The 24670-nt window shown below is 37.2% G+C and overlaps 1 protein-coding gene across 2 annotated transcripts in view; it reads left to right on the top strand.

Moving 5' to 3' along the window:
• The window catches only part of MGAT4A (alpha-1,3-mannosyl-glycoprotein 4-beta-N-acetylglucosaminyltransferase A), a 116982-nt gene that overhangs the window by 78424 nt on the left and 13888 nt on the right, over positions 1 to 24670 (top strand). For both annotated transcript variants that reach the window (XM_021701173.1, XM_021701172.1), the window contains 7 exons: positions 6392 to 6438; positions 8125 to 8238; positions 9838 to 9913; positions 17271 to 17385; positions 18484 to 18614; positions 21971 to 22078; positions 22203 to 22396. In XM_021701173.1, the coding sequence (XP_021556848.1) occupies positions 6392 to 6438; positions 8125 to 8238; positions 9838 to 9913; positions 17271 to 17385; positions 18484 to 18614; positions 21971 to 22078; positions 22203 to 22396 (785 nt within the window). The remainder of the gene's footprint in view (positions 1 to 6391; positions 6439 to 8124; positions 8239 to 9837; positions 9914 to 17270; positions 17386 to 18483; positions 18615 to 21970; positions 22079 to 22202; positions 22397 to 24670) is intronic.

The following is a 24670-nucleotide window of genomic DNA, read 5'->3' as shown; positions in this document are numbered from 1 at the left end:
CTCACGCAGGATGAGTTCTGACCAGCCAGAATGGCAAGTCCTTGGTAGTCACCCAGGGCATTTAGTGGAGAATCCAGAGGAGGTGAACTGTCTTTGAGGTGGTTATTCTAGGCCCACCCCAACAAAGCTTAAAAAGAGGCCTGTGGGGGGTCAACTGATCCACAAATAACCGCCTGCTAAAATAAAGCCCAAGGGTTTTTAAAAAAGAAAACAGCAAAATTAAGACACTTAACAATGTGGCATTTATAATGTCTATTATCAAATAAAAAATGGTTAGCGTGCCAAGGAGAAAAAAAAGTGAACCATAACTAAAAGAAAATTTAGCTAATAGAAACAAATGTAGAAATGATAGAGGTGATAGAACTGGAAGGAAAGGACAACCAGACAACTATTACAAACATTTTCAAGTACTTAACACAATGAGGAATGGAATGGAAGATGTATAAAAGAATCAAGTGATGGAACATGTAGCAATGAAAAGTACAGTATCTGAAATTTAAAATTTACTGTATAATCTTAACAGATTAGACACTGCAGAAGGAAAGGTCAGTGAATTTAAGAAGGACAATAGAATGTACCCAAAATTAAGTATATGGTGAAAAAGACTGAGTGTTATTCATTGCATTTATCTATGGGCTAATATTAATTGATCTACCATATGAAATTCCAGAATGGAGAGGAGAAAGAAGGAATAATTACTGAAATTTTTCCATATTTAAAGAAAGGTATAAATCCTTAGATTCAAGAAGTCCAAAAAAATCCTAAGCAGAATAAACACAAAACCACCATCAGGTATGTCATAATCAAATTGCCAAAAACAAGAGATAAAGAGAAGGTCTAAAAAGAAGCCAAAGCAAAGACACATTATGCACAGAAAAAGAAAAGTAAGAATACTATGGATTCTTGTTAGAAACTATGCAAGTCCAAGACAATGGAACAATGTTTTTAAAGTGCTAGAGGAGGAGCCTGTTTTTTGTTTTTTGTTTAATTTTTAAATTTTTAGATGAGTTGTCTTAGATTTCATCAGTCGACATTACAAAGTATTCATGCTACATACATCCTCAAGACACCCAGGTGTATGGGCATCTATGTATACAGATACAGTGCAGTCTCTCAGAACTAGAACAAAGAATCAAAGGGCACCTTGATCCCTTCTACTGGTCAGCAGCCTGAGGGCCGGTCTACACTGCTCGTGTGCCTGACTTTCTGCTACATCATGGGCTCTAGACCTTTGATCAGTGGGCTTCTGAATTCTAAGCAAATTCTTCCACCATCTTTGAGATTTGAAGTGTAATTTCTTTCATTACTCGATAGAATGAATAAAGAAAAATGAGTAAGGATAGAGAAGATTTGTACAATGCTATCAACCTAATGATACAAAATCTTAAGAGGCTGTTTAGGAGGTAACTGTCCAAGGTTGTGGATATTGTTTTTATTTTTATGACCTCTTTCTAGAGACTATCTTATGGGCAGTTGACTAATTCAACCTTTTTAAAAAATTGGATTATAATTGACATACAATATTTTAGTTTCAGATGTACAAGATAGCAATTTAGTATATATATATATATTTTTAAGATTTTATTTATTTATTTGACAGAGAGATACACCGTGAGAGAGGGAACACAAGCAGGGGGAGTGGGAGAGGGAGAAGCAGGCTTCCCACTGAGCAGGGAGCCCGATGCGGGGCTCGATCCCAGGACCCTGGGATCATGACCTGAGCCGAAGGCAGACGCTTAACCATCTGAGCCACCCAGGTGCCCCGCAATTTAGTATTTTTATATATTTTAAAATGATCACCATGATAGGTCTAGTTACCATCTGTCACCATACAAAGTTGTTACAATATTATTGACCATATCCCTATGCTGTACATTACATCTCCATGACTTATTTTATAACTGGAAGTTTGTACCTCCTAATCGCCTTCACGTGTTTAACCCCACCCCCACCAATTCTCCATATCTATGATCTGTTTTTATTCTGTTTGTAAATTTGTTTTGTTTTTTAGATTCCACATGTAAGTGAAATTATATTGTATTTGTCTTTGTCTGGCTTATTTACTATAGGTCCTCTTGTGTTATCACAAATGGCAAGATTTCATTCTTTTTTATAGCTAAATGATATTCCACTTTGTAGATCACATTTTGTCCATTTATCTATCAATGGGCACTTGAGTTGCTTCCATATCTTGCCTATTGTAAATAATGCTGCATTGAACATTGGGATACATAGTATCTTTTTGAATTAGTGCTTTGGTTTTCTTAGGTAAATACCCAGAAGTGGAACTGCTGGACCGTATGGTAGCTGTATTTTAATTTTTTGTGGACCCTCTGTACTGTTCTCCACAGGAGGCTGCACCTATTTATTTGCCCACCAAGAGTACACAAGGGTTTCCTTTTCTCCACATTCTTGCCAACACTTGTTATTTCTTGTCTTTTTGATACTAGCTGTTCTGACTGGTTTGAGGTAGTATTTCATTGCTGTTTTGAGATGCATTTCCCTGATAATTGTGATAGGGAGCATCTTTTCACATGCCAGTGTGTGTGTGTGTATGTGTGTGTGTGTCTTCTTTGGAAAAAATGTCTACTCAGGTCTTCTGCCCATTTTTAAATCAGGTTGTTGAGGTTTTTGTTACTGAGTTGTACCACTTCTTCATATATTTTGGGTAGCAACCATTCCAAATATCTCCTCCCATTCAGTAGGTTGCTTTTTCATTGTGTTGATGGTTTCCTTTGCTGTGCAAAAACTCTTTGTTTGATATAGTTCCATTTGTTTGTTTTTGCTTTTGTTTCCTTTGTCTGAGGAGACCTATCAAAAAAAACATTTCTGAGAATTATGTCCAAGGGTTCACTGCCTATTTTTTCTAGGAGTTTTATGGTTTCATCTCTTAAGTCTTGAGTGCATTCTGAGTTAATTTTTTGGTATGGTGTAAGATAGTGGTCCAGTTTTATTCCTTTGCATGTGACTGTGCAGTTTTCCCAACACAACTGATCAAAGAGACTGTCTTTACTCCTTTGTATGTTCTTGTCTCTTTGTTGTAGATTGAATGACCGTTTAAAGATGGGTTTATTTCTGGCCTCTCTTCTATTCCATTGACCTATTTGTTTTTTTCTGTCAGTACCATACTGTTCTGATTACTGTAGCTTTGGAGTATAGTTTGAAATCAGGATCATGTTACCTCCAACTTTGTTCTTCTTTCTTCTTTCTCAAAATTGCTCTGGCTGTTTGGGGTCTTCTGTGGTTACATACAAATTTTAGGATTATTTGTTGTAGGTCTGAGAAAAATGCCATTGGTATTTTGATAGGGATTGCATTGAAATCTGTAGACTGTTTTGAAAATAGTATGGACACTAACAATTCTTCCAGTCCATGCTTGTGGTTTATCTTTCCATTTGTTTGTGTTGTCTTCAATTTCTTCCATCAGTATCTTAGAGTTTTCAGAGTACAGATCTTTTACCACCTTAGTTAAATTTATCCCTAGGTATTTTATTCTTTTTGATGCAATTATAAATAGGATGACTTTCTTAAAATTTTTTCTGATAGTTCATTATTAGTGAAGAGAAACACAACAGATTTCAAATTGTTGTTTTGTTTCTCTTCATTTCAGTTGTTTCAAAATTGTTAACTCTGTGTCCTGCAACTTTACTGAATTTATGTTCCATGAAAAGAATGGGCATTCTGCTGGTTTGGGATGGAGCATTCTGTAGTCTGTCTCACCAGAACTGGTCCAGTGCAGCAATATGATCTAAGCTTTTCTGTTCAGCATTCCATTGATCATGTATTCCCAATTTGTACTTATATAAAATATTCGCAGATTACACATATATGCTATTAATAGCATATTATACTCCCTAAAATATATAAAAAATAGAAAATTGGATTTTACATTTAACTTTTCTAATCCTCATTTTTGTAATTTACCTATTTAAAATCATAGTTATGCTGCCATCATCTCAATCAGTTTTAGAACATTTTCATCACCTCAAAAAACAACTCTGTTCCCCTTAACCATCACCCATTAATACCCTGCACCCATTAATACCCATTAATACCCTTCTCCCGCAGCCCTAGGCAACGACTAATCTATTTTCTGTTTGTATGGATTGTTCCGTTTTGGATATTTTATGCAAACACAGTCATACAATATGTGGACACACATTTGTAACTGGCTTTTTTCACTTAGCATCACGTTCATCAGGGTTCATCCCTGTTGCAGTATGTATTAATAATATCTTAGTTTTAATATAAAAATATTTAACTTTAACCATGAGGAACACTTGGTTCTCCAGGAAAAAATGTTCCTTCTTTTTCTATGTATGTCCACTTTCCTTCCTACCTATCCCAAGCATACCATTCACATACCCTCTAGAATACACACATCTCAGTCTTATATTCACAGATACATTCCCAGAATTGGGTGATAATACTGCCTCTTAAAAAGTCTCCACATGGGGGGGGAAAAAAAAAAGTCTCCACATGCCTTTAAAAAAGGTTTCAGGAAAAAGTGCTCTCAATTTAAAGCAAGCCAGCCCCAGGATCTCAGATCCTGCCTATCTTACTGTCAACAGGGACGGGTGAGGAGGAGGCAAGGAGAGGCCCTATGGAGAGAAGGACTGGCTTGGCTGTTTCTGTGCCATGTAGGCATTTAGCTTTCTTCAGAGGCTTCCCAGAACAGGCCCCTTAGCTGATACCAGAAAGGATGGATTCTCTCGTAGAAAAGTGACACCAGTTATAGTCATTTAAGCAAATCTTTTGCTAGTTATGTCAATTAGCATGCAAAAATAAGATTACCTATGATATTAGATAATATTAGATATGGTTCACTTGAGTTCCATACTTTTTATTACACATTACACAATAAATCTACATTTGCATCCACTTAATCATCTTGGCCCACCTCTTGGACAGCCTTTTGGGGAGAGGGAGCTGGTCTTGTTCATCTCTGTATTCCTTTTTCCTTGGCTAGCCCATCGCTGGCCCTAAGTAAATGCTTACCATATTGAATTTCAGGTTGTTGCTTAAACGTTAAAATTTATATAAACCAATTCTGTTCATATTCTCCAAACTTTTAGCTGATGAGTGGTAAGATACTCATTAGTTAAACATGTCAGTGAGTAATTTACTGAAAGAGGTATCACTGACTAATGTTTGGGTTTGCATAGGGAAAGTACAGAGGGTTTTGAGTTGTGTGCTGGTTGTATCTCCATAGTTGTTAAGAGTTTGAAGGATGTGGTCTTACTGTCTCATTCCTAAGTCTTTAAATTTAATAATAAAAATAGGAATCACTTTCAATTAACAGAAATTAAAATACTTTTCCAGAAAATCTTCTATACAACCATTTTTATAGCTTAATAGTTTTGTAATTTCCAGGGTTAAGCTTTATCTTTTTGTTTTGGTTTGTTTTCAAGTATTAAGTGTTTTGGCAGTCTTTATATCCTAGATCATATTTTATGTATCATTGATTCCTTTTGACAGTTGAGCATTTTAATATAAGCCGCAAATGTATTTAAAATTGGTAGGGAGTATTAGATTTCTATTTGTATATAATTTATTGATTGAGTGATTGATTGTGAGAGAGAGACTGCATGAGTGGTGGGAAGGGGCAGAAGGAGAGGAAGACAGAGAATCCCAAGCAGGCTCCACGCTCCGTGCAGAGCCCAAAGCAGGGCTTGATCCCAGGACCCTGAGATCTTCACCTGAGCCAAAATGAAGAGTCAGATAGTTGACTGAGCCACCGATGCACCCCTATTTGTATATAATTTAAAAATACACAGGTCTGATAAGCATTTATTTCTAACTCTGGGTAAACTGCTTTGACTCGGGTTCTCATTATCAGCCTAATAATAATGATGATAATGCAGACAATAACAGCTTTTTATTACATGGTTTTATCATTAAGTGTCATAGTCTCAAAGGTATTGTTTCTTCCTGCCTTTTATTTTTTTTAATAGGATAGGAAAGGAAGGCTCACAGAAGTCACTTACTTTCACTTAATATACAGGCCAAGTAGCTACAGAGACAAATCTGAACCTAAGTTTTATGATTGCAAGTGGAGAAATCTTTCTCTGTAGCATGCTGCATCAGTTATTTATTCACTACTTATAGTTCAGATGTTTCAGAAGAAGTAGAAATAATTTCTGTACTCAGTTTTTTCTACTGAATCAGAGACCATTGAAAGTAATAAAAACTGACATCTGCTTATTGAATTAGTAAAAACTCCATGATGTAGCGCAATAAAGTAGAATACAGAAATGCAAATCCATAAGTTGTCTGAAAATTGAATGTAATGCTTTCATTGAATGTTGTAATTATTTATTTGAATTCATTATTAAAAGTTAAAAAGAAATTTAAAAACATTAACGTATGTGTAATTTTTTTTCTTTCCCAGACAGATAGTGATTATGTACACAGCGTTGTAGCCAACCTGGAGAAAGAGTAAGTTCTTAATTATGAAAATGATAATATTTTAGTCACTGTTACTTACTGGCTTTTTGCTAAAAGAAAATGCCTTTTTTTTTTAGTTCATTTCTCTGTGGAGCTTAGTCTTCACTGGGTCACTATCATTGGTCTTTTACCTTGTCATAAAGTAGGTGCATATATGGTTTTCTGGATACGGGCCATGGTGCTGATATATGGTTTTCTGGATAAATTGGTGTATTTCAATATAGAAAAGATTTGAATGTCACACATATGTAACTGTCAAATAAATTATTGATCTTGAAGACCATAGAGAGGGTCATATGAGATTACTTAGGTCTTTCACCCTCAGTCGACCAAGAAAAAAACTTTCTGCTGTCAGCATAGGTAGTCTTGTAGTTGTTTGAAACCTCAGTGCTAGACTATGGCTAAATCGGTTCTATTCTGCAAAGATTGAGTAACAATTTACTGTGAGCAAGGCACACAGTAAGTGTGGAAAGCTAAGTAAGTGGAAAGCTTAGTAAGTTTCAGATATGATTAGTTTTTATAATACTGCCTTCATAGTTTTAAGTGCTATAAAAACTAGTCGTTATAAGGGTTTCTTCATTGACTTTTACCTGTTTTGCCCCAAAGATGTATCTTTTACTTACAAAGACTGAAAGAAGCAACAATTATTGGTCAACTCTAGATTTAAAATAATGTGGTTCTTACTTTGTCTATCAAAATGCAAAAACCAGAAATTTAAAAAAATATATGAAGAGTTCAGAACTAAATTGTGCATTTGTTTGGTTTTTTTTTCCTCAAGTGCTCAATTTCTTGGCAGCCCTTTATATATAAGCACAATTTAGTATAGATTCCTCAAATACAGGAGCAGGGCAGTAATTATTGGCCCCTGCTCCCCTAGACTGCATGGGCAGGTCTGTGGGGCTTATGCTGTGATTTTGTCGATTCTCTTCTTCCTCAGCGTGTAGGAACACCAAGCCCAGAAAAAGTCCAACTAAGCATGAACAACATTTGTGTGAAGGCAGGTAGTTGCACAAGGATTTTGTGGAGATTTCAAAAACTAAGTGGGGGGAGAATGCAAATGTGGAAGGAAGTACATTTGAGTTAGTCAAGCTGATTACAAAAACTTGATAACAGGTTTTCTCAACCTTGGCACTATTGACATTTGAGGCTAGATAATTCTTTGTTGTGAGGACCGCTCCCTGTGTTGTAGGAGAGATAGCAACCTCCCTGGTGTCTTCCCACTAAGGTCATTAGTACTGCCAACAGTTAGGACAACCAGATTCCTCCAGACATTGCTCAAAGTACGAGATAGACACACACATTCACTGGTTTGTTTTTCTTCAATTCTCTATTTTCTGTGATACCTTCATTTACTTTTTTAAAATTCTGATACTTTTTAGGAATATAATCCGTGCAGCTGGCTTAGGATTTCTATGCTTCTCTAAGGATAGTAGCATTTTTTACACTGCTTTTAAAGCATTCTTAAAAAAAACAAAAACAAAAAACACCCTTTGTGTTACTGGAAAAATTTGTATTTTCTGGCAAATAAAATCAATGATGAACGACTTCCATGAGCACACAGTGATCCTAACAGTATGCCTTACTGATGTGTTTTATGTTAAGAACAATAAGTTGAGCACTGAGATAAAGAAAATCCCACAGAACTTAAATTAACTCAGCTAACCTTTCTTATGGTAGATTTTCTAAAGAAATCAGTTCTGGCTTGGTGGAAATAATATCCCCGCCTGAAAGCTATTATCCTGACCTGACAAACTTAAAGGAGACATTTGGAGACTCCAAAGAAAGAGTAAGGTGAGCCTGTGTTGTTTAAGACCCCCCACCCTTGTGAGTATGATATGTAGCAAATGTTTACCATGTAATAAGTATTTACTGAAATGTAGCACATTTGAGGGTTCAGCTAATTTGTGAGAGCTAATGAATTTTTGGTTATTTGATTGGAAATTATGTGCAGTTTCTAATGAGAGGTTGAATTTGGTATGCACAATAACTTTTTTTTTTAAAGATTTTATTTGAGAGAGAGAGCACACACAAGCAGGGGGAGTGGTAGAGGGAGAGGGAGAAGCAGGCTCCCCACTGAGCAGGGAGACCAATGCAGGGGCTCAATCCCAGGACCCCAGGATCGTGACCTGAGCTGAAGGCAGACATTTAACCACTGAGCCACCCAGGCACCCCGATCAATAACTTTTATAACTGCTGTTCTGTGGGGTTCTGACTTAAGAATATAGTCATAATAATTCAAAAGCTAGTTCAGATAGAAACCTCATATCTGTATGCAAAGTAAATGAGAACTGATTCAGTGGAAGTGATAACAATATTACTGTTTTGCAGATTTATATCGTAATAATGTAAAAATCCAGTTGGGATTTATTTGTCTCTAAATCTCTAAAATTGAAGGACTGGAAAACTTTTATTGTGTTGTTATTAAAAACAATGTAATCTAAGAGATATTCATTAGTTTTGGATTTTATGTCACAAGAAAAAAGGAAAAAATAGTGTTTTGGGAAGAGATTATATTTCTTGAGTTGTTAATTTGTCTGAAAGACAGATATATCCATGTAATTGGTTGTCTCTCAATAAATATAATTTTAGTTTTAAAAAATTTAGGAATGGTTCCAGTAAATTCTAGGTGGACTCATTAAATTCAGAACAACTTATAAGGTATATTCTGGAGAAGTTTACTTAGTATGATTTAAACCTTTTATTGTTGTTGTTTTTAAAAACTATTACAACCACTTCTCTTATTCAACATTAGTCTGTTTCTATAGGCTACCAGGAATTCCCTGAAAGGACTTAATATTGTAAACTTTAATGTGTTTTGGGTTTTTTAAGCATTCAGTACAATATTTATTAATTTCTGCCTTCATGCAAAGCAGTGACCCCCAAAGTATAGTTTTTGAAGCACAATTTCCCGGAGACGTTAAGATGTTACATTTGAAAAAAAGGGCCTTCAGTCAAAGGAGTTTGGGAAATATTAGACTAAAAAGTTTTTTATTCAACAAATGCATTTACTGTTGTATGTTTCAGTGCCTCTAATATACGAATATGTCTCCAGAAGGGGAATATTATGTGCTTCCCAAAATTACTTGAAGGACTCCTTTTTTCCTCAGGACATCTTGATGATTAGTGTTTTGATAAAGGTTTCATTAGAGAAAAGTGAATTCTCTTTCGTGTTCTCCTACATGGGTGTATCCTGTGTTTATGTATATAGATACACATGTATCTATGGGTTGACAGATATTTTGTATATATGTATTGTCTACGGTGTATATGTAATGTATGTATATGTATTATAAAATATAACTTGCAGTATGCATTATAAAATATTTACATTTAATCTTGTTTTGCTCAATTTGAGTCTGATTCCTAACTCATTTTTGAAAATTATTTCAGATGGAGAACAAAGCAAAACCTAGATTATTGTTTTCTAATGATGTATGCTCAGGAAAAGGGAATATATTACATTCAGGTAAGTGTGGTTTGTCCTTTAATGTTTTTTCACACTTTTAAGGAAAAAGTAGTATCCAGAGTATATGTTCATTAAAACAGGAAGTTTTGAAAGTGTAAGCCCTCTAAGATATATAACAGTATATCAGAGAGCAGAAGAGTCTGTCATAGTCCCTGGTAATGTGGGCTCTGCTCTTCCATTCTCTGGTTTAGCACAAACACTAGATTTCCACTTAATGGTGTGACAGTGGGCAGGTCACTCGTCTCTTTCCTCTTCTCCCATCCCTCCATCTTTGCTCTCATTTTCCCTGTCTCCACTGTTAAAAAGAACTAAGGCTTAATTACTTGGCAAATTTTAAAGAAGGATTTTCTGATAGTTTTTTGGGTGGTCTTACAGTAAGATAGTTGTTTGTTTGTTTTTTTTTAATGCTATAGTACATGTACATTTATACTGAAGATAATAAAACTGACGTTTAGCTCTAATGGCCCAGCTTTTAGCAGCATGGCTCAAAGAATAAGTCTGTAATGATGTGGCTTTTAAGTTAGCCAGGTAGGCAACAACTTAAATAATTGTAGGAGGCTCTTATTTCTTCCAAATCTCATTCTCCTTAGTGACTTAAGCTTAAATTTTACAATTGGAATTTCATTTCTTTAACCAAAGGTCTTTATTCCTTGTTCAAAATGCACATACCACTGAGTGATGTAGCACACTGAGCCTGTCAGTTGTTTATTTATTTATTTATTAGTATAAAAAGTTTATTAGATCTTTCCCTGGAAGGGGTTTTGATGAGAGTGGCAAGAAGAGGCTCTGGGTCCCTGAATCAGAAAGGAAATAAATGGTTTTACAGCTGCTAGGAGGGGTTTGAGAGGGAAGGAAAGAAGGAGAAGCTTGCTATCCCCTGGGAGGGCAGTCTCACTGAGCACAGACTTTGTCTCCTTTGACATTTTATCTTGGGCCACCTGCATTCAAAGGTGCAGGCACCCTTTTGTGGTTCTCAGGTTGAGAAATGTTAATGATGATAGGGTCAGAATATAACATTGTATATAACAGTGTACAAGAGTTGGGAGCATAAAAACATGGTATCCTTTAATTAGTACATTTCCTTTAAATGTCTTAGAGAAGTCTTACTTAGATTTCAAGATAATAGCTTCAAAACATTTTATCTCATGTGTCCCATATTATCGTAGCTGAACCTTTGCTGTTTGTTCTAGGGCCTCTATATATTTACACGATGGTCAAGAACTTTATAGAGAGAATTTAAAAGTGTAGTCACATTGCTTTTAAAATTTGTTTTAAATTTCTCTCTAAGCATAGAATTAATAGAATCTTAAAGCACTTTTTGTGTGTGTGGAGTATAGGAAACATAAGCGTTTAGAAAATTAAGGAAAGGATGGGGTTAAGAAAGAGGATGGAGGGGGCGCCTGGGTGGCTCAGTTGATTAAGCGTCTGCCTTCCATTGGTGCAGGTCATGATCCCAGGGTCCTGGGATTGAGTCCTTGCTCAGCAGGGAGTCTGCTTCTCCCCTGCCTGCCACTCCCCCTGCTTGTGCTTGCTCTCCCACTCTCTCTTAAAATCTTAAAAAAAAAAAAAAAAAAAAAAAAAAAGGATGAATATAACTTCAGTTAAGCAGGGTGTGTGTATGTGCTGTTATAACCACAGTAGCTATGAACCGACACTTACCACACACTTAACATATGTTGTACATTGTTCTTTCCAACTTAGGCTTTACACATACTTACTCATTTAATACAGCTTTTTGCAAGAACAAGATCATACTGTCCGTACTGTCTCATAGCCTGTGTTACTGTCATTTCACATATGGTAGACACCTTTACAAGCCAGTAATTACAGGTAGGAATACTTTTTAATCACTTATTGAACTATCATTATTCAGATATCATAATGACCTTATTGTTGGTCATTGAGATTGTTCCCAACTTTTCACTTGTGTCACAGATGAATCCAATGAACATCCCTAAAATTACCCAATTTTCTCAAAAATTATGCCTCTGAAAAGAGGGAGTTGCTTCATATTGAAGTCTTCACATAATTTCATATTATATAGAATTCTCTCATTGAGTTCATTATGATCTACAAAGTGGGAAGAATGCATTAGCCTGAAAAGTCCTCGGCTTAATATCGGTTTTGAATGTTTGTGAAGGATAGAGATCACCCAGCAAAATGAGGGGAGAATTAGTGTGAAGAAGCAAAGGGATTTAATACAGACTTGATAATTATGCGAGGCGTGTGACTTCGTGGTTGCACATGCTGGGGGTATCCTACCCGGGACTTTGGGAGAGTGCTTTTAAAAAGGCAGCTGAGTCAGAGGTTATTCTCTGGTCAGTACAGGCATAGCCCTAAAGGAGGAAAAAAAAAAAAAAAAAAAAGCCACCTGTACTAGTGTTACATTTATGGCTTGGAATGAAGTTTCCTGTGACAGAATCTCACACTTCCATAAAGTGCTATATCACTGCTGACTTGGAACCGAAGTGTCTTCTGGAATGCTCTTGGGTGATTCAGGCACTTCCTGGGTGGCACTGTGTAATTCCTACCAAATCACATCACAAGACCCATTATATCTGGTTGCCCCACTTACAGTGATGCCAACATTAATCAGTGGGCTTGGTGGTGTCAGCCCCATCTGTCCTTTATAAAGCTCCCCAGCAGCCACTCCCCCTGTGATTTCCGAAATCATCGATTATTGTTCCCCAGATAAGTTATTTCCTTAGAGGTGGCCAAGTGATCATTTTCTAATTCTGTAATTTGTAACGTTCTTATAAGCTGAGTTCTTGTGTAAAGAACTTTCGCTCCTCTCTATTTGGTTACCTTAAAAAACAGTTCACCAAGGAAAGGCAGAATAAATGCCTATTCTTTCTCTTCATTAATTTTTAAAGTTGGTACCCTAGAAGTCTGCAGTGGTGGCCATTTAAAAAACATTGTTATGAACTCAAGGACTTTAAAAATATATTTGATTTGCCTTAGTCCTTGCAATCATTATTCACACTGATGCTCACATTGGTACATCATAAACCAGTGGGAATCTCTTCAAATTGGCTCTTGTGGGGCGCCTGGGTGGCTCAGTCGGTTAAGCGTCTGCCTTCGGCTCAGGTCATGATCCCAGGGTCCTGGGATGGAGCCCCGCATCGGGCTCCTAACTCAGTGGGGAGCCTGCTTCTCCCACTCCCTCTGCCTGCCACTCCCCCTGCTAGTGCTTTGTCTCTCTCACTCTCTCTCTCTCTCAAATAAATAACATCTTTAAAAAAAAAAACTGGTTCTTGTATTCCTTCCATGACAGTCCAGTAATCTTTGATCACTACTTTGCTGACTGGCACAAGATTTACACATTTCCTGTTCCAGATCTAGAATCAGTCATTTCTGTAAGGAGTCCTGTTGTGTTTGGAGGCAAATAGTATTTAAGACCACAATCGGGGTGCGTGAGATGCTCATTGCTCTTATGGTGTCTTTGCTTCTTGGGCTTATTTCTCAGGGGGGAAAACTACAAGCTCATATTGATATTCCCAAGTCAAATGAAGATTTTAGGGCTTGGTTCTTAAAAACATTATCCTTTTAACATAATTCTTTTATTCTACAGTATGTCTGAAATAGTTTCAGAATAATAATACCATTATCACTACTAACTGTTAAACTGCTGAATGCTATTTAAATTTTCTTTGTCCTTTTTTTTTCCCCCTTAGAATATATCCTACTATGGATATATAGTCAAAATTCTGTGTTTGAAAGCCACTGGAAGAAATTCTTTGTACTGTGTGACCATGCTGCCAAATTGATATGAAACTTGGTTTAATTGTTTCATTTCATATCCAGTTTTTAGGAATTTTTATCCTTTTTAGTTATTAAAAAAATTTCAAAATCAAAACCTTACATAAAATAAGATACACAGAAATCTCACTTTTATTCCCATTCCCATCCTGTTTTCTCCTTTCCCCATGGGTAACCACCACTGGTTTTTTCTTTCTTTTTTTAAGATTTTATTTATTTGAGAGAGTGAGAGCATGAGCCTGGGGTGGGGGGTGTGCGGCAGGAGGATAAGGAGAAGCAGACTCCCCGTTGAGCAGGGAGCCCAATGCAGGGCTCGATCCCAGGACCCCGAGATCATGACCTGAGCCGAAGGCAGATGCTTAACTGACTGAGCCACCCAGGCACCCCTAGTTTTTTATTTCTTTTTGTACTTCAAAAAAATTTAAGCAAAAAAATATATAAAGTATTTCATGTATAATATTCCAAGATATAATATTCATTTTCTGATAGCACATTTACATACTGTAAAAACAGTATTTTGCATCTTGTTTTTTAGCTTCCCTCTGTAAACTAGTGATCACTAGTGAGAGGTGAGAGTTGTTAAAGACCGGCTCTTGCCATGACAAAATACCTATGTCAGAGAAACACATTTGCTCCCTAAAAAAACCTGTACATGAGGGTTCCTAGCTTTATTCGTGCTAGCCAAAATCTGGAAACAAGCCAGATGTTCTTCAGCAGGTGACACACTCTACCATGGAATATGGAATAATGAAAAGAAATGAACTATCGATGCACACCACATCTTGGATCTTAGGGACTGTGGGGACTTTAAAATCCAATCTTGAAAGGTTATGTACTGTTTGATTCCATTTATATGGCATTTTTGAAATGACAGAATTGTAGAAATGAGAACAGACTGTTGGTTACCAGATGCTGGAAGAGGGGAAGGGAGGACATGGCTGTTGATCTAAGGGGTAGCGGTAGCACAAGAATCCTCATGATGGAATTGTTCTCTCTCCCAAAAATTACATGGAACTAGACACACACACACACACACACACACACACACACACACACACACACATACCTGAATGCTGTAAGACTAGTGAAATTTTATAAGGTCAGTGAATTAAATGGTCAGTCAATTGTGGTGCAGTTATACTGGAGGATGTTAGATTGGGGGAAACTGGGTGAAAGGTACTCGGGATCTCTGTCTGCTTTCTTAGAGCCACATAGGAATCTACAGTTACCTTAAGTTTTTTTAAAAGTGAAGTTGCTTCTATACAGAAATCTGTTGCGTTTCTATACACTTATAACTAAGTAGCAGGAAAAGGAATTAAGAAGACAATCGGTTTACAGTTGCACCAAAAAAGAATAAAATACCTAGGAATAAACTGTAACCAAGGAGATGAAAACCTGTACTCTGAAAACTGTAAGACAGTGATGAAAGAACCTAAAGACACAAACAAATGGAAAGATATTCCATGCTCATAAAGTGGAAGAATTAATATTGTTAAAATGTCCATACAAGCCAAAGCAACCTACAGATTCAGTGCAATCCCAAATACCAACAACGTTTTTCCCGGAACTCGAACAAATAATACTAAAATTTGTATGGAACCACAAAAGACCCTGAGTAGCCGAAGCAGTCTTGAGAAAGAACAACAAAGCTGGAGGTAACACAATCCTAGATTTCAAGATATACTAGACCACAGAGCTGTAAGAATAAAAACAGTACGGTACAAGCACAAAACTAGACACACAGATCAGTGGAACAGACTAGAGAGCCCAGAAATAAAAGTGAAGTTGTTTGATGAGATGTGAGAGTGGAACAAAGCAGTTTTCCTAATTGAATGTAAAAATGTGAATTGGTAACCAAAATCAGTGTACTAAGTTTTAAACAGGCATTTGAATATTTCAACTACATCTCTATACATTTAAATAGTCCAAACTTGTTTTTGCAGTTACTTATTGGAAAAATTGGAACTGCCTGATATTAGGGATCATCTTTCCTTTGGGCATAGACAGTGTTTAGGTTTGAGCGTGGGCCCCTCTTCTTTCATAAAGGAAAGCTAGATGTCAGTGTAGTTCTGAGCTTTGTCTAGTTTCCCTTCCAGCTTCCCTAAAGTTCTGAAGGCATATAACATGTCTTTTCTGTTCACCGATATATTCTCTAGGGTTAGTAAAGTGTCTGGAACACAATAGCAGCTCAATAAATATTTGGTGAGTCAGTATCCTGTCTTTCCAGATACCCCTGCTGTTTCTTCATGGGTAGGAAGAAGAAAGCTTGTGGGATTTAAATACATGAAAAATCTAAATATCAAAATAAGTGAAAATTACTTAGCAGGTAACTAGAAGCGATAACATGAAATAAAAGGAAAAAATTTTTTAGGATATTAAAATCACCTTGTGACTTGAAAATTTTATAAGAGGAGATTCTAGGGAGGAAGTCTTTGCATACACTTATGATCCCTGATCTTTGTCAGCTCCCAATTGAATTGGTAAAAATTCCAAGCATAAATAACACATGATGTTGACTGAGCATATGGGATTAACTGGCACTCTGAATCACCAGTTTCTTAAGTAGTTTGAAGTTATCATTTGTTTGTTTATTTATATTTTTTAAAAGATTTGTTTATTTTAGAGAGAGGGAGAGAGAGCAGGGGCATGGGCAGAGGAAGAGGGACGGAGACTCCCAGCTAAGCGCAGAGCCTGATGTGGGGCTCGATCTCATAATCCTGAGATCGTGACCTGAGCCGAAATTAAGAGTCAGACACTTAATCAGCTCAGCCACCTAGGTGCCCCTGAAGATATCTTTTAAAATTTCAAAAGTGAGCTTTCAGGAATCTGTCCTACAGAAATGAAAAGCACTAATATGTAAATATAAGCATATTTATTGCATCATTGTTTGTATTGACAAAAATGAGAAGCTGGATGTATGCCTACAATCAGGGAAGAGTTGAATGAATTGTTTTACATTGATATCATGGAATATTATACACCTACTAAATATTTATTAACCTGGAAAGATATTCATGATGTATTAAGAGAAAAAAAGACTGTGATAAGAAGCTCCCTTATTTATAAAAATGTAAATGTGGATGGGAACCTTAAGTACATATGGGTCTTTTTGTGCTGATGGTCATATAGAAAGTGTCAAATGGATGCGCACCCAACTTTTAACATTGGTTACCTCAACTGGCAGCCTGGAGGGCAGAGAAAGAAAGCTGTTGGCTTTTTGACTTAGTACATGTATTATGTAAAAATAAAAAAAAAATATTAAAGGCTTACAAAAATTCTTTTCCTTTGAAAAGTAAAAAGGAGAGTGTGAAATCATGCTGGGCACTATGAAAGGACCGAAAGAGTATTCATGGAGTGGGACTGTGATTTCCCACAGTAAGGGAGTGGTTCAGGTGACCTGCTATGTGACTCTCCTATTTTATTTTCCTCATTTTCTTTTAATAAAATTTATTTTGGTATTTTCACCTTTTTTGACCATTTTTTTCTTGATTTGCATTATAAAAGTGTGCTTGAGTTTTCTTATAATAAAGAATGTCCTTTTATCTGAATCTTTCCATCTCTTTCTGATTTATTAATCTGATTGTTCAACTTTCTTTAGCTTGAAGATGATATTATTGTCAAACAGAATTACTTTAACACTATAAAAAATTTTGCACTTCAACTTTCTTCTGAGGAATGGATGATACTAGAGTTCTCCCAGCTGGGCTTCATTGGTAAGAAAAGTGTCAGATTTACCTACTTTTCAGAAATAACTGTGACTCTTGGAATCTTAAATTAATTTCTTTTACCTTAAAATTGCCTTTTTTCCCTCTGGAAATGGATTGCTTTTGAGGAAATTTATAACTTCTACATATGAAATGATGAAAGTCACCCCAGAATAATATTTGGATACTTCTAGGATTGCAGTACTTACTGTGGAGTACGCGCACATAGCCAGCTCTGGTCCTGAGCATATCTGATTTCTTTACTGACCCCTCCAGTTGCTCTTTTATGGCCCAGTGCTTTTGCAGGATCAGGGTTCTTTTAAAAGGAGTGCCACAATAAATGTTTTCTAGTATGAGTTCCTGGTGTTTGGTGTAGTCCTTGAAGTTCCTGTTCAGTGATTAATTCCTATTCATTTGTTGCTTTCATAGACTAGGCAAGGTGCTCGTTTAAAAATTTTTTTCCACTAAAATCCCTAAATTCTGCAATTAAGGAGAACATGTTGAAAGTTGAAGAATTGCAGGAAGTTTACAGGTTTTAAAAAACACCCAGAGGATCACATTTAACTTCCTGTAGTACTTTAAAACCTTAAGTATTAGAGGCTGGGCCTTTGACCTTGTTGGGGATCTCAAAACTTAATTTAAGAGTCAAAAACCATCTTTACTTGTGAAGGTTTCGTTGACGACAGCATTAGACCTTGTTTTTTGCATGTATTGATTTGGTTAATTTTTTTTTTTTTTTACCTAAACCTAAAGGAACCTAAAGTTCTTTTTTTTTTTTTTTTTAAATGGGAGGAATTTTAATAAGACATGAAGGAAACAAATCTCTGACTTGGTTCTTGAATCCTTTGAGCCAGTAGCTGTGTGATAGATTTTATAATGGAGAAAGTCAGGAGTTTAGTAGTTCTGTGTATACCCAGGTGACAATTCAGAATGTTTAGCTGAAGCACGTTTGTTTGCTTTTGATAAGACAAGTGGGGAAGTTATTCCTAATGACTTTTATTTGAAAGCACAAGCTTTTATGTTCTTGTTGTATAGATCTCATTTATTTAAGCCATTTTGTTGCTTGGTTTCTTTATAACAGCTATTGACTGAGAATGTTCTTTTCAGGTAAAATGTTTCAAGCACCAGACCTCACTCTGATTGTGGAATTCATATTTATGTTCTATAAGGAGAAACCCATTGATTGGCTCTTGGACCATATACTCTGGGTAAAAGTCTGCAACCCTGAAAAAGATGCAGTAAGTTGATTTCTTGTGAGGGTGGATGTAGGAGTGCTGACGCTCCTCCGGCCCGTCATTTTATTCATGTTCACTCCATGACCTCTCTTGGGGCTACGTGCTCAGGGCTCATGATGATTCATATATGTACGTTAGAAATGCCACCTTAGGCTGGGATGGAGAGGGCTTGTTTTGGTCTGCCCTGTATCTGTTAGAGATGATAGAGTCTTTCCCCTTCCTGACACACAGGTGGTACAAGGAGATCTAATTAAAGGTTGGCTGTCAGGTGCATGCAAACCCTTTGATCTCACTACAGGGCCCTTGCTCACTACAGTGTGTCCTTTTGCTCTATAAAATCTGTGGACTAAGGTCCAGACCTTGCTGAGAATAACTGCATGGTTGGATCATCATCCCACCCAATTCCACCCCTCCCCCCAACACACACACCCCCACCCACCCACCGTCAGTTACCTTGAATAAAACTCTGTGCTTTCTCAGTTTGAGGGATACTTTACTGTCCCTCCCCTACCTTCTAACGGGAAGAGGCTTCTTTTCTGTATCTCGTGAAAGTGACTTTCGGGGAGCCAGATTTTGTAAATGAACAGTTAAATAGCTGAATGAAAACAGTGTTTTCACTTAACATTTGAAGTGCTTGCTTTCTTGAACTGACAGAAAGTTCCTAAATTAGAGGGACTTTTAAATAACAGTGGAGGGGCACCTAGGTGGCCCAGTCGTTAAGCGTCTGCCTTCGGCTCAGGTCACGGTCCCAGGGTCCTGGGATCGAGCCCCGCATCGGGCTCCCTGCTTGGCGGGAAGCCCGCTTCTCCCTCTCCCACTCCTCCTGCTTGTGTTCCCTCTCTCGCTGTGTCTCTCTCTGTCAAATAAATAAAATCTTTAAAAAAAAAAAACAGTGGAAAATCCTGTAAATCAGTGAAGTCCACCTTTCTTTAAATTGCTGATAAATGTTAGCGGTGTCTTCAGGCTCTGGTATTTCGTTACTGTGGGCTATCGATGTTCTATCTGTCCTGGGGGTGGGGGTTATTTCAGCTTTCTTCATACTCTCTGTCATCTTTCTTTTTTCAAATCCTTTGGGGACACTATCAGGCCCCAACATATCTGGAAATAAGGACTAAAATAGAAGTAATATTTTATACCAAAACAATGGCAAGTCAAAAAGTACTTTTTAGTATATTACTTGTAAGAAACCACTGTTCATACTAATATGCTGACCTTTGGGGTGATGGTAGCAGGTAAGTAAGCAAATGATGATTTTTTTCTTATGTTATTTCCATAGAAATCTTGTTGTAAAAAGTAATTAGATATGTTTTTCTTGTCCAGTTTGAATTGTGCCTCTGGAAAAAAGTATTTATTTTGTGTAAGCATAAATGTGAATACACATTCTTAAAAATAAGTTATTTTCGACATGTGGTAACAGGAACTCTTTATTATGGGAATGTGTCTTTATAGGGATGACTTAACTCTAACAAACAATTAATTTGACTTCATGACTTATTGTATTATCTAGAATAGTTTGATCATCCTACCTGCCAGTTAGTTTTTAGGATACTGCCTTCTGATGTTTGGAAGCTATTGTTACATTCTTTTTTGTTTGTTTTTTTGTTTTTAAAACACTTTCTTAGAGCAAATCATGGAATATAGCCAAATAGCAAAGTAGCTACTTTCCAACAATAACTGAACATATACATTGATTTGAACAATTCATTTTTATGATGTAAGTCCTGGCCTGTATTTTCTTTGTGATTTATGGGAATTTTTATTGTAGGACATGGGAAAATTCACGTGATCTTTACACTCCTACCGTATATTTGCATTCAGTTGGTCATTCAGTATTTTATCTCCTATAGGGTTAGGTTCTAAAATGAGTCTGGGAGGTGAGAATTTCTGATAGTAAAAAATAAAACCATTTAAATCATCTATAAATTTTAGCACACAGCCCTTTGGCCAGTTTGACCTATCTATTCTGTCACTGCTCCTTAGGCCATGTTTTTCTGTGGCCCATAATTCTTCAGTTGCTTCCCCTAGGATGTCAGGGAAGCTGTCACCACATACTTGCTGGCCCCCAGAACAATATCTCTTTGACAGTGGTCTGGAAAACCCCTCTGAGCATCACACATTCTTCCACAGGTTTCTCAACCCACTTTGACTCCTCAGACACCCGTGTGTCCATGGCTTATTGAGAGGGCTCAGTCTCAGGCACTGTTCATTCTCTTCTTCCTCTCCGTCCCCCACCTTCCCTTCCCCCCCCCCCCATCCCCTGCTCTGCTCCTTTACTCTCCCTTCCTTCCTTTCCCTCGCCTTCCACTTGAGGAGTTCGATTTGTGTAAATAGAATATGTTCTATTACCTCTACTCTAGTGTTAGTAATAACAGTAATGAAGTAAAACCTCTTGAGAAAAATTAAGCATTTTAGTACCCAGAAAATTATTGGAGGCCTTTCCAAGTGGAAATGTCTTACAAATAAAGATACACGAGTATGTCTTTTCAGTACGTTCTTGGCCTACTACTTGTAAAAGTCACTGAAAATGAGAAGAGTTGGTAAAAGCCTGACAGGATAGCTGGGGCTGTCTTGAAGTACCAAGTTCACACACAGGGAGGGCCCTGCTGGCATTATGGGTTCCCTACACCAGGACCAAGCGTGAGGACAGGTTGTAATCTGAAGTCTAGGCCGGGAGGCACTTCATGTGGAAGTACGAGTCTCCCGTATTCAACTGGAGTTGAATTGTGGAACTTGAGATACCATGTACTTGCTTATGGTCAACCTGTTGCCTTGCATTTTCAGATTACTTTAATGCAACAAAATGTGCCTTTTATTATTTGCAAATTCTTCATTATATTATCCGATTAAAGATATTCTGTATATTTGAACCAAACCTCTAGTCTGTAGTGTGTGCATTTTAAAAGTCGAATGTACATTTTGACATATCCTGAAGATGGTTGAAATTAAATCTTCTCTTAGTTGTGCTTATTGTAAATTTCCATATCTGTTTATCTAGTAGATAGCAAATCTCTTAATGTCTTAAAGAAGACCCTAAAAATTATGACTTGGAATTATGAGATGAAGTTGGATTTTCTTTCCAATATTCTTTAAAAGGACTTCTGGAAGGGGCACCTGGATGGCCCAGTCGGTCAAGCGTCCGACTCTTGGTTTCAGCTCAGGTCATGATCTCAGGGTTGTGGGATGGAACCTCACATCATCTTGGTGCTGGGCGTGGAGCCTGCTTAAGATTCTCTCTCTCTCCCTCTCCCCACCACCACTCTGTCTTTAAAAAGAAAGAAATTAATAAAAGACTTCTGGTTTTTCTGTTGAGGACAAGATTTCACTTTGACACTAATGTGATTTTTTTTTTCAATATTTAGAAACATTGTGATAGACAGAAAGCAAATCTGCGAATTCGCTTCAGACCTTCCCTTTTCCAACATGTTGGTCTGCATTCTTCTCTATCAGGAAAAATTCAGAAACTCACGGTTGGTGATTTAATTTTATTTTTCTCATGCACATACAGTTTGTTATTTACTGTATAGTCATTGCTCTTCTTCTTCAGTATAAATAGACTATGGTGTTTAACAGCATACTTGTCTCTCCTCCTAGGATAAAGATTACATGAAACCATTACTTCTTAAAATCCATGTAAACCCACCTGCAGAGATATCTACTTCTTTGAAGGTCTACCAAGGACATACACTGGAGAAAACTTACATGGGGGAGGATTTCTTCTGGGCTATCACCCCAGTAGCCGGAGACTATATCTTGTTCAAATTTGATAAGCCAGTCAATGTAGAAAGGTTGGTGACTGTTGAAATCTATTTGGTCTTGAGATTTTACACCTCTTATTCATAGTGTGATTTATGATGGATTTTTTCTGTGTATATAACAGATGTGAGGAGACAGTGGGTCCCAAATGTTAGGTTATAAAATACATTTCCTACAACTCGGTAGTAAAATGGGTATGTTGTTTTCAGATATGATATCAGCCCTTAGCATGTTTGATAAATTCTGTTGGTATTGTTGAACATATATTTAGTATAGTTTTTTTAGTACTTTTAGGTAGAACTCTCCCTCAAAATATAAAATTAGTTTTCATGTCCTTATTCTAGAATATCCCTTGGGATTTGACTGAGCGCTAGTCAGTTACCTAGAAAATTGGCTGAAATGATAAATTTGACAGACTGTGACCATCCCTAGTCAGTGATTTCACAAATGCTGGCTTGCTTTTAGGCCGCCGTGGAAGAATTTATAACCCTTTTGTGTTTTTTAGAATTGATGTTCATTGTACAGAATTTAGGACTCTTTTCTCCCTGTTTTTTTTTTTTTTAAGATTTTATTTATTTATTTGTCAGAGAGAGACAGAGCACAAGCAGGGAGAGAGGCAGGCAGAGGGAGAAGCAGGCTCCCCGCTGAGCAAGGAGCCCGATGCGGGACTCGATCCCAGGACCCCGAGATCATGACCTGAGCCGAAGGCAGACGCTTAACCAACTGAGCCACCCAGGTGTCCCATTTCTCCCTGTTTTTTAACAGTCATGATTCCTCCAACCTTTCCTCAGTTTGGGGTGTCTTCCCCAGACTACACCGTCTGGGGTACACTTAAATGTAATCCCCGAACGGGCTACTCTGTAGCCTGTGGCACATTGTGTTATGTGTTCCCGTGTGAGGGCCATCCAGTTTTTAGAACCCACCAAAAATCATTTGGAATAATTCTACTTAAGGTTTTCAGCAACAATGCATGGTTAACATGTTATTAATTTTATTCTCTAAACTGATTCTAAAGAGGAATTTAAGTGTGTAAAAATGTTTTGGGCAATGGGAATATGACTGGAAAAACCTAAAAATACTTTTGCATAATATTTTGCATTTATGAGTATATAATATTTTGTTATTTAATGTTCATTTTTATACCAGATAGTGTGATATTCAGCACTTTGAGGTAGTATTTACCACACTTAAAAGAGTCATCCTAAAAGAGTCATGCCTAGGTGGCTCAGTCAGTTGAGTGTCTGACTCCTGATCTCAGCTCAGGTATTGATCTCAGGGTCGTGGGTTCGGGCCCCGTGTTGGGCTCCATGCTGGGTGTGGAGCCTACATGAAAAAAAAGACTCATCATAAATATCTGAAATGGGGTTAATATCCAAAATATATAAAGAATTTACACAACTCAGCACCAAAAAAGCAAATGATTTGATTAAAAAAATGGGGCAGAGGACCTAAATGGACATTTTTCCAAAGATGACATACAGAGGCCCAACAGATGAATGAAAAGATGGCTCAGCATCAGTAAGCATCAGGGAGATGCAAGTCAAAGCAATGAGATATCACCTTACACCAGTTAGAATGGCTAAAATCAGAAGGACAAGAAATAACAAGTGTTGGTGAGGATGTGGAGAAAGGGCACCCCTCGTGCACTGTTGATGGGAATGTAAATTGGTGCAGCCACTGTGGAAAACAGTATGGAGGTTCCTCAAAAAATTAAAAATGGAACTACAATATGATCCAATTATTGCATTGCTGGGTATTTATCCAAAGCAAAGGAAGACACTCGTTCAAAAAGATACTTGCAGCTCTATGTTTACTGCAGCATTATTTACAGTAGCCAAGATAGGGGGGCAACCCAAGTGTCCATCAGTAGACAAATGGATAAGGAAAATGTGTCCCCACAAGGGACTATTACACAGCCAGATAAAGGATGAGATCCTGCCGTTTGTGACAACATGGATGGACCAAGAGGGTATTAAGCTAAGTGAACTAAGTCAGCCTGAGAAAGACAGATACCATATAATTCCACTCAGGAATCTTAAAACAACCCACAAGTAAAAGAGCCAAGATGTCCATCGACAGATGAATGGATAAAGAAGAGGTGGTATATATATACAATGGAATATTCTGCAGCCATCAAAAGGAATGAGATCTTCCATTTGCAATGACGTGGATGGAACTGGAGGGTATTATGCTGAGCGAAATAAGTCAATTAGAGAAAGACATGTATCATATGACCTCACTGATATGAGGAATTCTTAATCTCAGGAAACAAACTGAGGGTTGCTGGAGTGGGGGGTGGGGTGGGA

This window comes from Neomonachus schauinslandi, chromosome 10, assembly GCF_002201575.2.
Source record: "Neomonachus schauinslandi chromosome 10, ASM220157v2, whole genome shotgun sequence".
Taxonomy (NCBI): Eukaryota; Metazoa; Chordata; class Mammalia; order Carnivora; family Phocidae; genus Neomonachus; species Neomonachus schauinslandi.
The sequence above is the reverse complement of the archived record's forward strand: the minus strand, read 5'-3'. Positions and strand labels throughout refer to the sequence as shown.